Raw genomic sequence first — 13019 nt, 5'->3', positions numbered from 1 at the left:
CCTGACACACCCTTCGATTCCATCACCTTTTTTATGATCACAATTTGTGGTACAATATGTTGCTCAACAAGTCATCTGGGTCTTTCTCCTTACAGCTTCAGGTGATAAATTCCTGTTAAAGAAATGTTATTCTTCCATTTCAAAATTATTATTTAAGCCTACAGTCTACATGCAAAATCATCCTCTTCTTCCCATGTGGTATTTTTAATCCTTTTTTGGATACACCTTTCTCATTTTCTTTGCAAATTTTTGAACGTGTTTCTACTTTTGTCCTTTGGCCATTAATTAAAATATTAGAATATTCAACAATCTGTGAGAAACTTTTCTATTAATCTCTCTCCTGCTAGGTAACTTCCCTGAAAGCATAACTCATCATCATTTCTCCTTTAATGATCTTCTTACCTTAAAATGCTTCTATTATATCATCTTTTGTGAATCAAATGTCTTGTTAATTGCATCAAAATGTTTTGAGTTCTGACAGAAAGTACTACATATTCTATTCTCCTTTCTATGGTGCTACTCTGCATCTTGGTAACTTACCAAAATCTTTCACCTGGATTTGGATTTTCATCTTGAAGTTATTAGGTTTATTCTTTGAATATAGTAATTTTCATTCCAGTGCCATCATCCTATCAGTTTCTTCCTGTTCTGTCTACATTTTAAATCATCCTCCTTGCCAAAAAAAAAAAGAGGTCAAATAATGACTTGGGTTTTAGGCCAGCCCATTGTTCATCGCATGACAGCGTGGTGTACATGCCTCATCCTTTGTTTGAAGAATTTCTCATTGCTGTACTCTGCTTCATGAGGTTTCATCCTGACCTGTCTCTCTCTATTTTTGTTCTGTCATCTGTGATTTTTCTTTGCTATTTCTTTCCTTTTTTAATTCCTTATTGGAAAGCTTATCCCTTTCTTGTTTGTAATACAATTTCTGAACAGGTTTTTTGGCTTAAATTTAGTTACTCTTCCACTTTGAAAATCTGTGCTGCTCAAAGTGATTTCCATAAGTGGTTCCTTTAATATCTCAAAGTTCGATCTCTCATATCTTTTCCAAATTAAAGAATCATATTGTTAGGTGAAAGCCAAACTACCTTCTTGTCATATGAAAAGCATTCTTTATCTTTGATCATACTTGTTGCCTTCTTCCAGTTACATAATAAATCCCTGTTAAGATGGGAGGACCAGGATTGCATGCAGTATTCAAGATGGAATTGCTTTTTTTCAGTGTATAGTTTAGGAGCTTGGTTTTTTTTTACCCTCACATGTATTTATTTGCACTTAATTAAACCTGAACTATATCTGTTCTTCTGTCATGCTGTATCATAAGATCCTTCGGCATATTCTTTGCAATCAGTTTCACTTTTTCACAGCATTGAATAACTCTGTGGCCTCAGCAAACTTTTTGGAATGGATACTACAGATCCCTTCTGAGTATGCTGAACAGTTTGAATCTCATTGAATGCTGATAACTGCACTTATACTGTGAAAATGGACCTTTTCCTCCCTGAACTTTTAATTGGTTACTAATTCATTAAGACTTTTATTCTCCTACAATAAGGTTGGTTTCTTTAAGATCCTTTGATAGCAAATTGTCAAATGCTTCCTGAAAATCTAGGTAAATCACATCAACTGGATCCCCTTAGTCCACGTGATTCTGCTTGACTTTTTCAGAAATGCTAAAAAAATGAGGCATAACCTCCAAAAGCTGTGCTAACTCTTCCTTGTTATATCACATTTATCTGTGTGTTCATTAATTCTGTTCTTAGCAAGGTTAGTATAGTAAAAATTCAGTGAAACCTGCAATCTAAGTTATACACAGGTCCCCAGCTCCTCCTTCTAAAACCTAAAAAAAAGAGCATTGTTTTTGCTACCTCCTTCCAGTTCAAAAGAGCTTTAGTAATATTTTTAGCCTCTATCTTAATAGTTCAACAATTATATATTTCTGTTCTTATAGGACACTTAGCTGAGTCCTCTCAGACCTTAAAAGCAGATTATTTTTTCTGATTTGAAACCTCTTCAAAATAATCTTTGAGAGAACCATAATTTAGAGCTTCTCTGCCTTCTCTGAAAAAACCTGATTTACTGAAGAGACAAATATGAGTAATATGTGACTACAAATTCAATAACATCATGTACAACTCTTCAGAATTATAGAATACTGACAAGCACAAGCAAACCAACCTCGAGTTTGTATTGTGGGGTTGTCAGGTATAACTAGAGATTGTAAACTGTGATTTTCCTTGTGAAGTAATGATTAATATTTTCATGTATGCCACATATACAATGGATAGTTTATTTAAGTAAAAAAGGTTTCAAGTTCCTATTAGTTACGCTCACACTTCAAAAATAAATAAAAGCAATAATGATAATCTTCTAAACATTGTTACACAGTTTTTCAAATTCAGGAGGAAGGAATAATAACAGATTTAGATAGTGCTCTTGCATGCAGCGTGGAAGAAATAATAAAAATCCTTATTGTTAGTCACTGCAGATGCTTTTGCAAACCTGGTAATTTTAACAAATGCATTTACTGTTCAGTGAACATGTTTTGAGCACCTGTGCAACGTCACATTATATTCTGTCCTAACAATGCTTGTTTGCAGTCCTTGTTTGTCGTCTGTTACTATGTGGGTGCGTTCTTCCCTAACATTGTATATGACAGGTTAGCAAGAAAGCTAGTAAAAGGAGGAGAGAAGGTGCTATGGATACAAAGGAGAAAAACCCACACCCACAACAAAAACCCCCAAACTTTGCATTTGTATTCTTTGTTGTGTAGTAGCTGAAGCCCTGAGTAGCAAGCGTGTAAGAAAAGGTACTAAAGCACTTCTTCCCTACTTTCATGCAACTAGAGTTGCTGGGCTACATTTTTATCTGACGTAGTAAGATTCTGTCTTTACAGTGTATGTTTACTGTCTCAATAAAGAAATTTGAAGATTAATGTCAGCATTTGTTATTATGTTATGAGGAATGATTTTACATGATTGTGGGAAGAGCTCTTCAAAACAAAATGGAGTTGAAAGAACAGTTTTGGGGCTTGGTTAGACAGTAATACAAGATCTGCAGCATGACATATTATTCTACTGACTCACTCTTCTACCTTACCTGGTTGTAAGTGTTAAAAGTATCTGCGAAAGTTTAAGTGGCTCCTCTCAGGCATTTTCTCCACTATAGGGAGAGCAACTGCAATACTGTTAATATTTTAGGTGGACAAAGTAGTTGAATTGATACAACAGCTTGTTTCCTCCAAAAGCACTAATCTTTTTTGGCCCTGGCACTCATCTGACCCATCACTGAGCCAATTCAGCTCACTTAAGTGGGCAGAAGACAAACCCCATGGGAGGAGGAGGGAGGAACTGAACAGATTAATGTGGCCATATTGTCTAACTGCACAACAAGCTGTCTTCTTAGCAGCAGCAGCTCTGCTAAAAACACTCAGAGGTCTGGCACAACAAACCCTTGTCTATTCACTGCCATCCTAGAAGATGTTGCAGGAACAGACCCCAGAAGTACTGAAACGTTTGAGACTGGGAGGCACTGATAATGGCAAATTACCACTCCAAAATCTCATCTGGCTTTGCCAGCATGCAGAAAGAGCTGGACATAAGACCTCAGTACTTACCAACACAGCATGCAAGACACTAGTATTAAATAGTGGTTGCAGTCATTTTATGAACAGAGGTGCACTAATGTCACAGAACACTAGAATAAAGATTTTTAATATTAAATTATTTCCTTGGTGGAAATTAGTAACTTGATCTTTCTTACTGGAAAATAGACAAAATTTCTGCGCTGGAAAGACTGTTAAACTAAGAGGTTTAAATTCACAGAATTCTGTATCAGTAGCAAAGCATCAATTTTTTCTTTGGTGTCTATTTCACTGCCAGCAATGAAATAGGTTCCTGAGCCCCAGGCCATCCTGTCTGCCTTCCTTTCAGTCAGCTTCATCATCGCTGGGTTTCTCTTCTGAATCATCACTTTCATATTCTTCATCCTCATATCTGAAGGCACCCTCAGCTTCAGGGTCAGACTGACCTTCCTCTTCACACTCATGGGAGTGGTCAGACGGAGAGCTGGGTCTTGACTGATCATCATCCTCTTCCTGGGAAGGGCCAAGCGACAGGCCTGCCTTTGCTTCCTCTTCCTCCTCCTCCTCATCCTCTTCAAGGTGCTGGTCAGAGGTGGGGCTGGACCCAGCCTCCCCTGCGTGGCAAGGCTGATGAACATAAGGGCTGACTCTTGCCTCTTCCTCATCCTCCAGCTCACTGGCCTGGCCATCGTGGCTGGAGGTTTTGACACCTTTTCTCTTCCCTCCCTCCTCTTCCTCCTCCTCACAGGACTGCTCGGACTGAGGACTGCTGTCAGCTGCTTCCCCAAAGGATTCCCTTTCTTTCACTTTATCCTTGATGACTCTGAAAAGATAATTTGCATGTGTGATTTTATTTTCAGGTAAGATTCTTCCCAGTAGGTTTTAAACTACCTTCAGGTAATCTAGGACAAATCCTGGTAGACTTGGCTGGGGTGGAACTGGGGAAGGAAAAGGGAAGGGGGGGACACTAGAGTCTCCTTTTGTGCTAGAAAGTAACTCAACAGTATTGCTTATATATTTCAATTTTTTAATTTCTGCTTCTTTTTAAATCATAACACCTAATGGATATTGAAAAGTATTTTTAATAAGGCTTATTTTAAAAATTCAGTAAAGGCAATGCAGAATGAAGTGACTTACTAGCAACCTGCCAGAATTTTTGGTAAAAGGAACAAATAAAAAATGTTTTTCTTCATTTTTCTTTGAAGTGCATTACGTAACATATCCAGTGCTCTCTCCTGTTTTATAAAATAATATTTAGTTCAGGAAAAACAATAAAAAATATGTACTAATGGTAACATCAGTAGCGTTAACTACATAGTCAAATATTTACCTAGGAAATACTACAAATAATTAAAAAAACCCCAAATCTACACATCAAAAATTACTTTCTAATTACTAGGTATATAGTGGCAAAAAAAAAAAGCCTTCAGTAATCTCTACCTTTCTCTGGCATCAGAGGAGTTACTAAAATCTTCGGCACTGGCGCATTGTAGCAATTTAGTTGTTTGTCCTTTCTTTGAAACAAACTCTGGGCATATCCCCAGTGCTCTCAGTCTGTTGGAATAACGCTTTTCTGCAGCTATTCTGGCATTTTTCTGTAAGAAAGCCACAATGGTTATACGTTATCTAAATGCATTAAATGCCTGTCTTTCGATACTTTCGTTTATTTAATTAATGCTCTGTTTCGTTAATTGCATCGGACAAGTTGAATGATTATTCACTGCAGGTAAGGATGGCAAAACAATACTCAAAAACTTTACACTAGATTTTCCTTTTCTATACTAGTTTAAATCCGGTTTGCTCCCTGTGCCCACGGGCTAATGAAGAGCTATGTATTCTGTATATAGCTATTGAGGGAGGAGCGAGAAGGTATAGACATGTAGAAAATCAGATGGAGTCTGCCCAGGGCTTATCCCTTATTCCCTCTCCTCCTCCTCCTCTGTCTTCCCTCTCTGGGAGCTGCTGCCCTAAAAAAGTAGTATTGATTCACCTTCTTACAGTGCTATTTAACAAATTACATAGATGTGTATCTCTGCCTCTGAAACTGAGGGTGTAAATTTTGTTCCTCCAGGTAATATCTGAGTGAGGAGGACTTGTCCTCTGATCTACACAGATGCTCCTGCCCCGCTACGATGGCAGACGAGGAAACCCACACAGACAGAAGGGACGAGGGAACCAGTGATCTATGACTTGCTGCCTCTCGGGGTTTGGAAACAGGTCAGGGACCACGCTACCACACATGGTTGTACTGAAACGGAGAGATAAACATACTGCATCTGAGCTTTAAAGTAGGTACTAAAAATACTCAAATTTTCTTGTCGCTTTTTTCCCACATTAAATCTCTCACATTTCTGCTGTAAATTTCTGTCTTTAGAGTTACTCGTGTTACAACTGAATTGGACAACACATTTAGAACACCCATCTCAGTTCCCTGTGCAAGCGAGCCATGAATGCTTAGTCACAAAAGCTAGTAATATTTATATGGAGAGGGGGCAATAGAGATTAAAATGGACAAACACTGGTCTCAAAAGTATTTTTCAAACATCTGCTATGTTTGAAACGTTCGACTACAAATGCTTTATGCAGTATTTGAAGATAAGATTAAGAAGTAATACAGAAGCAAGACAACCTGAGTGACTCTTTCAAAAAGCAAGGGCCTTTGATTTACTCTTTCTTCCATTTCTTGCAACTCTTGCAAATATTCTTGCATTCTCTGCTTCTCATAATTCCTAAAGAAAACAGGGTACCAAAGAAATTATTAATAATTTATAATACAAGAAGTGATTTTCTACAGCAGCTGAAAGTTAAATTGCTCATAACAAACTAAACATTGTCCTACTTAAAGATACAAAAAAGGTGAATTATTTTATGGTGGTTAACAGGGTCTGAGGTATATTGTCTCATTTTCACAGCAATTGCTTGCCTGTAAGTACTGAACAAAACTGTCTCTGAAGTAGTCACTTTGGATAAGCAGAGGTCCTGGCTAGTGAGGTTAAATAGGGACTGAGTTTGGATTCTTAGGGGTTTTTTGATACTTAGCGTTTTTTTTTTTTAAGTTTGGATAACTAGGGTTTTTTAAATGCTGATTTCATACAGATATTCTAGTTATTTTAAGTAAAATTACATAGTGTGAAAGGACTGATAAAATCAGAATACACTATGGGAAATCAGTATCATTAAATAAAAATCAGTACTCTACCAGTTTATCTCACAAGAGGGGTGGCCACATTCTGGATCATAGTACACTCTTTTTCCTAGTTGGTTTGTCAAGGGCTCAGTCAATATAGCAGGATGATGAAACTGTTGATTCATCAACTGAAATGGTAGCTCAGATCATAGCAAGCACTAGATAATCCAGGTAGCATGGGTTGTAATCCTCGGTGTGCGAGAAAGACACCTCTTTGTGATGTTGCCTCTGTACTGGGCCAGCTCCAGCATTACTAAGCCAGGACACTTAAGGGCAAGTATGAGAGCTTAGGGGGCATTTTACACTTCTGTCTCCTCCTGCCTCTTTCCCTTACCATCCTCTGAATTTCTGCAATATGGCCGTGCATTGAGGCAAGTTATTCAACATTTTGAGGGAGTGAACTTCATTGTTGCTACTTGCTTGCTCTCTCAGGCGGCTTTCTACAAACCTAATTATCTGATAGAAGAGCACTTACATTAATATACCTTATTACCCAGCCTATGCTGAAATAAGCATTATCAAGTTAAGCACTTGTACCAGCCTTAATGCATCAGCACTAGGGAAGTAATCTTGCTTTGTAATAGCGTAATTTTATGTGCAGACAAAGAATTAAGCATGAGTGTTTTACAATACTCCTGAAATCTGATTAAGCTAAATACTGTAATGTGAAGTTCGCTGTTGAATGAATGCAAATCAGATCTGTAAACACGCCCGCTGTCTCAATTCTCCACCTTGCTGCTGTAACTCAAAATTGTTTTCTGCTTCTGTCCTGGAGTCAGCAGATCATCTGCCCAAGGACACTTACATTAAAGCTCCTGTTATTAACAGCATCTGCTGGTCGTGTTGCAAAAGCAATTGCGCTTCAGCTCCAACTCTACCAAAACAGTCAGAAGGGACTGCCCTCTTTGACCTGCATCTCTACCACTGCATCTCTGCTCTCCAGGACCCTGCGTATGCCCCGCTTCTCCTAGACCACTGCTGCTTCTTCAGTGTGCTTTGGCTTCAGCTGTCTTTGGGGGAGGTGGTAGGTGGGCATAGATATATGCTGGATAGATAGTCACTGACTGTCCCCGTGGCCAAGCAAAATGCTTGTTGCAATGCAGCTTCTAGCACATCCCGGCTGAGCCACTGCACTTCATGCTTTCAGCAGGTGAGAATGCACATGCTTCACTTTCTGCTACATTTTCTCTTTCTGGTCACAGTGAAGCAATGTTGGCGGTGAATAACCATTACAAAGTTTGCTAGTGGAACAATGTGCAGCATTGTCTCGCAGGTGGTGCTGCACTATTTTAGTAAATTTGCTTATAACAGCCCAGAGTTTAAGGTCTATTAAGGATGAATCCACAGTTTTCTATTTTAGCTATAAAGAAAGAAGGGGCCCATGTAAAGCAAAAAAAAGAATTAGGAAACCTTATTTGTTACCTTTCAACTCAGCCATAAAGACAGCCCTAGCCTCCACCCTCATTTCAGAAAGTTCTCTATCCTGGACCACGTTCTAAACGCCTTGAAGTTTAGTATGGTAACTTGAAAGTTGCTAGTCCAAGCTATGAATCCTGTAATCAGGAGTATCTCATGATCATTCACTCTTGTACTGTTTTGCCCTACTACTGCCAGTTACTGGCAATTTACCTGGTTACTGGAAATTGGGATTCATAGTCGCTGCCCAAGAATCCTGCCTATGCATGAAGCCACAGGGGCAGAGCAGTCAGTACCTCTCACTGTCTCCACATAACAGCACCTTAAATGGATGATACTGCTGCAGTGCCATCATGCCAAGACAGATTATAATCCTCACTAAAGACTCATTCAAACAGGACTAATTTCTTTTTTTTTCCTAGGACTAAAAAGAACAAGAAGCAGAAATGTTTAAACTAGCCACGAACACAAGGTCAAGCAGCAATTCTGGAGTCAAATCAGACTTCTCTCAGTTGTATAGAAAGTCTTTGAATTTGTATCTCTGCTAAAGGTAACTTTGGATCCCATTCCGCCTAAGCACCACCAGCTTCCTGGTTAGCTGTGGATACGTGTGCCAAGTTAAAATAATAGTCCTGCTCTAATTTTCCCTCTTAAGTAGGGACCTGCTGGGACAAAAGAGAATTGTGAAATGTTCGCTGCTGTAGGAGACAGCTAGTACTAAAGCTGTACCAACACCTATCAATCCAACAGTGTAAGGATATTCTGTAACTACACTGTTCCTTTTCTTTTTCATTTTTTTAAACTTGTCCTCTTTAGTTGACATGTCAGTTGAGAAACCACAGAAGTCTCCTGTTAGCTAATCTGTAATACTATAAGGTGGAACATATAGATTGAAATCATTAGAACAGGCAATAGTTTCCCAGTTGAAATACTAAATTTGGCCACTTTTTTTACTAGCTGCTTGTACAGTGTATAATTTATCAAATGTGTGATTATGTAAACTTAGACCGTGCTATTTTTACATTGTATGTTTAACATACAATGTAGAACAAGAGGTTCAGGATTCAGGGGAATGCAACAAAATACCTGAATGTTTTTAATTTGGATTTAGACATCTGAGCTAGGCTCTGATGTGGGTCATTGGCCTCAGCCCGAGCTGTTACAATTTTCTGAAGTTTTTTCGTTCTTTGTTTCTGCTTTGTTCTGTTCCTTTTTTGTTGTTCTTCCAGCTTTCTCTTTTCATCAAGTGAATTCCTGGGTGGAAAAATAAACTAAGGCTGAATTCATTTTAAATCAAGAGCAAGACTTCAAAGGAAGCTTTGGCAAAGGAGATTCAAAAGAGACAAACAGGGTGAAAACAGGGTTGGCATAAGAGGACACAAGGTATGTGCCATTTTAAGGGATCCAGGCATATCCTGGGAAACAGCGGTCATTTGTCCCCTTCCTACGGATGTTCTGAGAAAAATGCACGATGTTTCTTTAACAATCACAAATACTAATTAATCCCTACATTTAAATATTTAAAGTTTCCTATTATAATTAAGTCCTTATATTAATGTAGTGTAAGTCCTACATTCACTGCATGGAAGAACTACTACATATGTAGAAATACAAAAGAAATCTAGTCTTAGAGTATATATAAAATGTAGAGCATTGCTAAAGTAGTCACCTTATGGCTTGCAGCCGTCGTCTTGTGGATTCTGTGATTTTTGGCAATTTAGATTCTCCAAATCCTGAGAGATGGGAATTTGCGCTTGAATGTCTCATTTGAGGTTTACGTCTTGGAGAGGCATATGGCCAGCGTGTTTCTTTCAACTTTTCTTCATCCTCTTGAATGTCCTTCAAAATCTTCCCCTTGTTTGAGGGAATATGTGGAGTAAGAAGATTGAAAGGTTCACAGACAGTAAGGTGTTTCACTTGTTTTTGTTGCAGGAGCCGCTTCTGAAATTTCTGGTGGAGCAGTTCAAAATCTGGAACATTTGATTTGATTTTGGGTTTGTGTTCTGTTTCCTTTGGTTCAAAGCACTTGTGTTTCTTCTTTTTATTGGTATCTTTTAAAGCCAGTCTGCTGTTGGGTAGAGAGGAATTACGTAGCAACTCTTCAGCTCTCATTCTGATCCTGATTTCTCTGTAGAGCTCTTCCTCCTTTAGCTTGTCGTTAACAGCTGGACTATAAACACATTTAGGAATTGGTTTTGCTTTGAACAGTTTTGTTTTCTTTTCAGGTGCAGAAAGATCTCTTAATTGCATTTTCCTAATTTCATTCCTTTGCTTCTCTCGTTCAATGAATTTAAATGGTTTCTGAGAAGCCAAGAGCTTGAGTTTGCTTCTCTCTTTCACAGACCTCCTGCGTTCTTCGTTTCGTTGCACGATTTCATGGTAGAGCGGAAGGAAGACGGCAGCAGGCACTGGATTGGCTCGGAATTGTTTCTGACACTCTGCTTCTTCCTCTAGTTGCTTCTTCAATAAGTTATTTTCCATTTCAATCTGTGACTTTGATTTAACATTCTGTTCTTTTTTTCTAGCTTCTCTAAGGGTCATCTGGAAAGGCTTGGGCACAGTAACTTTTGGTGACCATGCTTTCTGTTTCTTCCGTGTCATCCTGAAGGCTGCTGGTGACCTTGGTAAGCTGTGTTTGATGCGGGAGATGTAGTCTTCCACAGAGAACCCATCCCACATTTTTTCAATCTGTTCCTTAGCAAATGCAGATGATCCAGTTTCACTACCATTTTCTTCAAGCGCTAATTCTCTGTCAGACCCATCGGATATACTTGAGCCTAAGGGATCGCTTAAGTCTGAGTCTGAAAAGGATTTGTGCAAATTTAGAGGCTGATACGAGCTCTTCTCCCACGTTGGCCTTCAAAAAAGGGAAAAAAAGTTGTTTTGAGTACAGTCCCAACATTGCTGCAAAGCCAGTAACTTCCACTTTAAGGTATCATCTTTAGAAAAAAAATTAACAGCACTGGTGGGGAAGAAGAGAGGGGGAAGAGAAGGGAAAAAGAGAAGCACATTGGGCACTCACACCAGATCATAGCTTTAAGTGCTGATCGTGAACAAGTCAGCGCTTAAGGGAAGGCACCATGCTTTACTAAACATGTTGCCCAGTCTCTGCTGCACGCACTCTCTTAAATCTCACAGTCAGTTATCAAGGTGATTAAGCATTTTTATTATTAAAACTGACTTTGCTGTGATTATCTGCTTATAGGAAATGGGGAGAGTAACACTTCCCAGTCCCAGAAAAAAACCTGCTGTTTGACAGATGTCTGCAAAGCATTTGAGAATCCTCAGATAAAAGGTACCACCAAACTTACCTACAACACATGTTAGAAGCAGCATTTTTCTTGTCCAAGGGTTGTACTCCTTTTAAATATAGTTTATTCCGATACATACGTTCTAATTTTGCCATGGTCTCCAAGTGGGCGTTCTTCAACTCTTCTAGCTTCAAGTAATAGTCTTGATTTGAATTGCACATTTTGGTAAAGTCCATCCACTTGTCAGAGTCTCCATTTAGAGAGAGGGTCTGCTCTCTGTCGGTATTTGAATCCAAATCAAAACCATCCTACAAGAGATGTTTAGAACTTTCTGACTGTTAGAAGAAAGGGGAACAAGGTTCTTAATGCTGCTTTATCCTAATTAAGTCTAATGAATGATAGAGTAACAGCAAATAGAGATACCTGTATACAAATGTTAATGCAGAGTTACAGGGAATAATCTTCTTGCATAATAATTTATATCCTACGGGTCCTATTTAAAGCATGTAAAATTCCTAAGTCTGTCCCTGTGATCAATATATTTATACCAGGTAATATGATCAAAGGGATTTATCAAAAGAAAAAAGTTTTGCTATTTGTGTATAAATGTTTATTCCCATTTCCATAACTCCCTGTGAAATGACAGGGATTCCGCACAGCTCATAGTTGCGATGCTGCTCGGCAGCTTGCAGCTGTGTGCAGGTAAGCACAGTCTTTAAATATTTTTAAAGCTTACAGGAGGTAGAGAAGTTATTAAAACCAGGTTAGGCTGCAGTACAAAGGCTTCCTGTATGTCATTTTTAAGCACCATGTTTTAAAAAAATTACAGAACTAGTTTCTTCATCCAAAAATTAGAGTAATACCTTTCCACACAGAGGTATTGTAGTAAGATTGGACATTCCAGCAAAAAGTCTCGTTTATGTTTTGTCAGGCTTTCACCACAAAAATCTCGTAACTCTTTTTGTTCCGTAGCATAGTGACCTAACGCAACATGCATTGCTCGTCAAAGAAGGAAACTTAAAAGGCCGTTAGCGAACGCCCGGCGAAAGGCACCCTCCACCTCCGAGGAATCCGCCGCTTCTGCCGCTGCCGGTAACCCTCCTCCTTCACTTCTCGGGCCGCAGATCCCCCCGCGCCTCTTCCCTGACCCCGGGCATCGCCCGTTCTTCACTCCGCGCTCCGGCCCGCGCCGAGCTCATTAAGAGCTCAGGGCCCGCCCTCAGCTGTGCCCCTCTCGCCGTGGCTGCCCCGGGGGGCAAACCCGTGCCCCAGGCGGGGGGCGGCGGCCCCTCTCCCGCCCAGCGGCCCCGCGGCGGGTTAGCGGTGCACAGAGGTGGGGCCGGGTTAAGGGGAGCCCATCACCCCGCCTCAGGCCGCCCGCGGCCCCCGGCTGCCCAACAACGGCCAACGGTGCTTCACACACCCCCCCCCCGCCGGTACCTGCGCGGCGGCGGGCGGCGGCCCCCGCTCGTAGAGCGCGGCGGGCGCCCGGGTGCGCGGGTCGAGCGGGGTGCGGAGGCAGGAGGCGGCCAGCCGCGCCGCTCGGTGCGCCGCCTCCATGGCGCCCGCCTCCCCCGCCGCC

The 13019-nt window shown here is 40.2% G+C and overlaps 1 protein-coding gene across 2 annotated transcripts; it reads right to left on the bottom strand.

The window, feature by feature from the left end:
- Positions 1-2276: 2276 nt before the first annotated feature.
- Positions 2277-12997, bottom strand: FAM161A (FAM161 centrosomal protein A). Of its 2 annotated transcripts, XM_059828503.1 has the most exons (7): positions 12878-12997; positions 11498-11745; positions 9856-11043; positions 9273-9440; positions 6213-6312; positions 5024-5178; positions 2277-4406 (listed from the first exon to the last, which is right to left on the bottom strand). In XM_059828503.1, exons 1-7 carry the CDS (start codon positions 12995-12997, stop codon positions 3929-3931), a joined length of 2457 nt encoding a protein of 818 aa, XP_059684486.1. In that variant the 3' UTR covers positions 2277-3928. The 2 variants fall into 2 exon arrangements, with proteins under 2 accessions (XP_059684486.1, XP_059684487.1); XM_059828504.1 differs by lacking the exon at positions 9273-9440.
- Positions 12998-13019: the final 22 nt, after the last annotated feature.

The sequence above is a fragment of the Gavia stellata genome, chromosome 23 (genome assembly GCF_030936135.1).
Source record: "Gavia stellata isolate bGavSte3 chromosome 23, bGavSte3.hap2, whole genome shotgun sequence".
In the NCBI taxonomy this organism is placed as follows: Eukaryota; Metazoa; Chordata; class Aves; order Gaviiformes; family Gaviidae; genus Gavia; species Gavia stellata.
The sequence above is the reverse complement of the archived record's forward strand: the minus strand, read 5'-3'. Positions and strand labels throughout refer to the sequence as shown.

Bases quoted from the DNA above. Each gene is read 5' to 3' on its own strand.
- FAM161A (XM_059828503.1), bottom strand. From the start codon at position 12,997: ATGGAGGCGGCGCACCGAGCGGCGCGGCTGGCCGCCTCCTGCCTCCGC. The intron at 11,746-12,877 runs GTACCGGCGGGG...CATCTCTTGTAG, and splicing joins CGCCGCCCGCCGCCGCGCAG to GATGGTTTTGATTTGGATTC. The intron at 11,044-11,497 runs GTAAGTTTGGTG...CCTTTTTTGAAG, and splicing joins GCTTCTAACATGTGTTGTAG to GCCAACGTGGGAGAAGAGCT.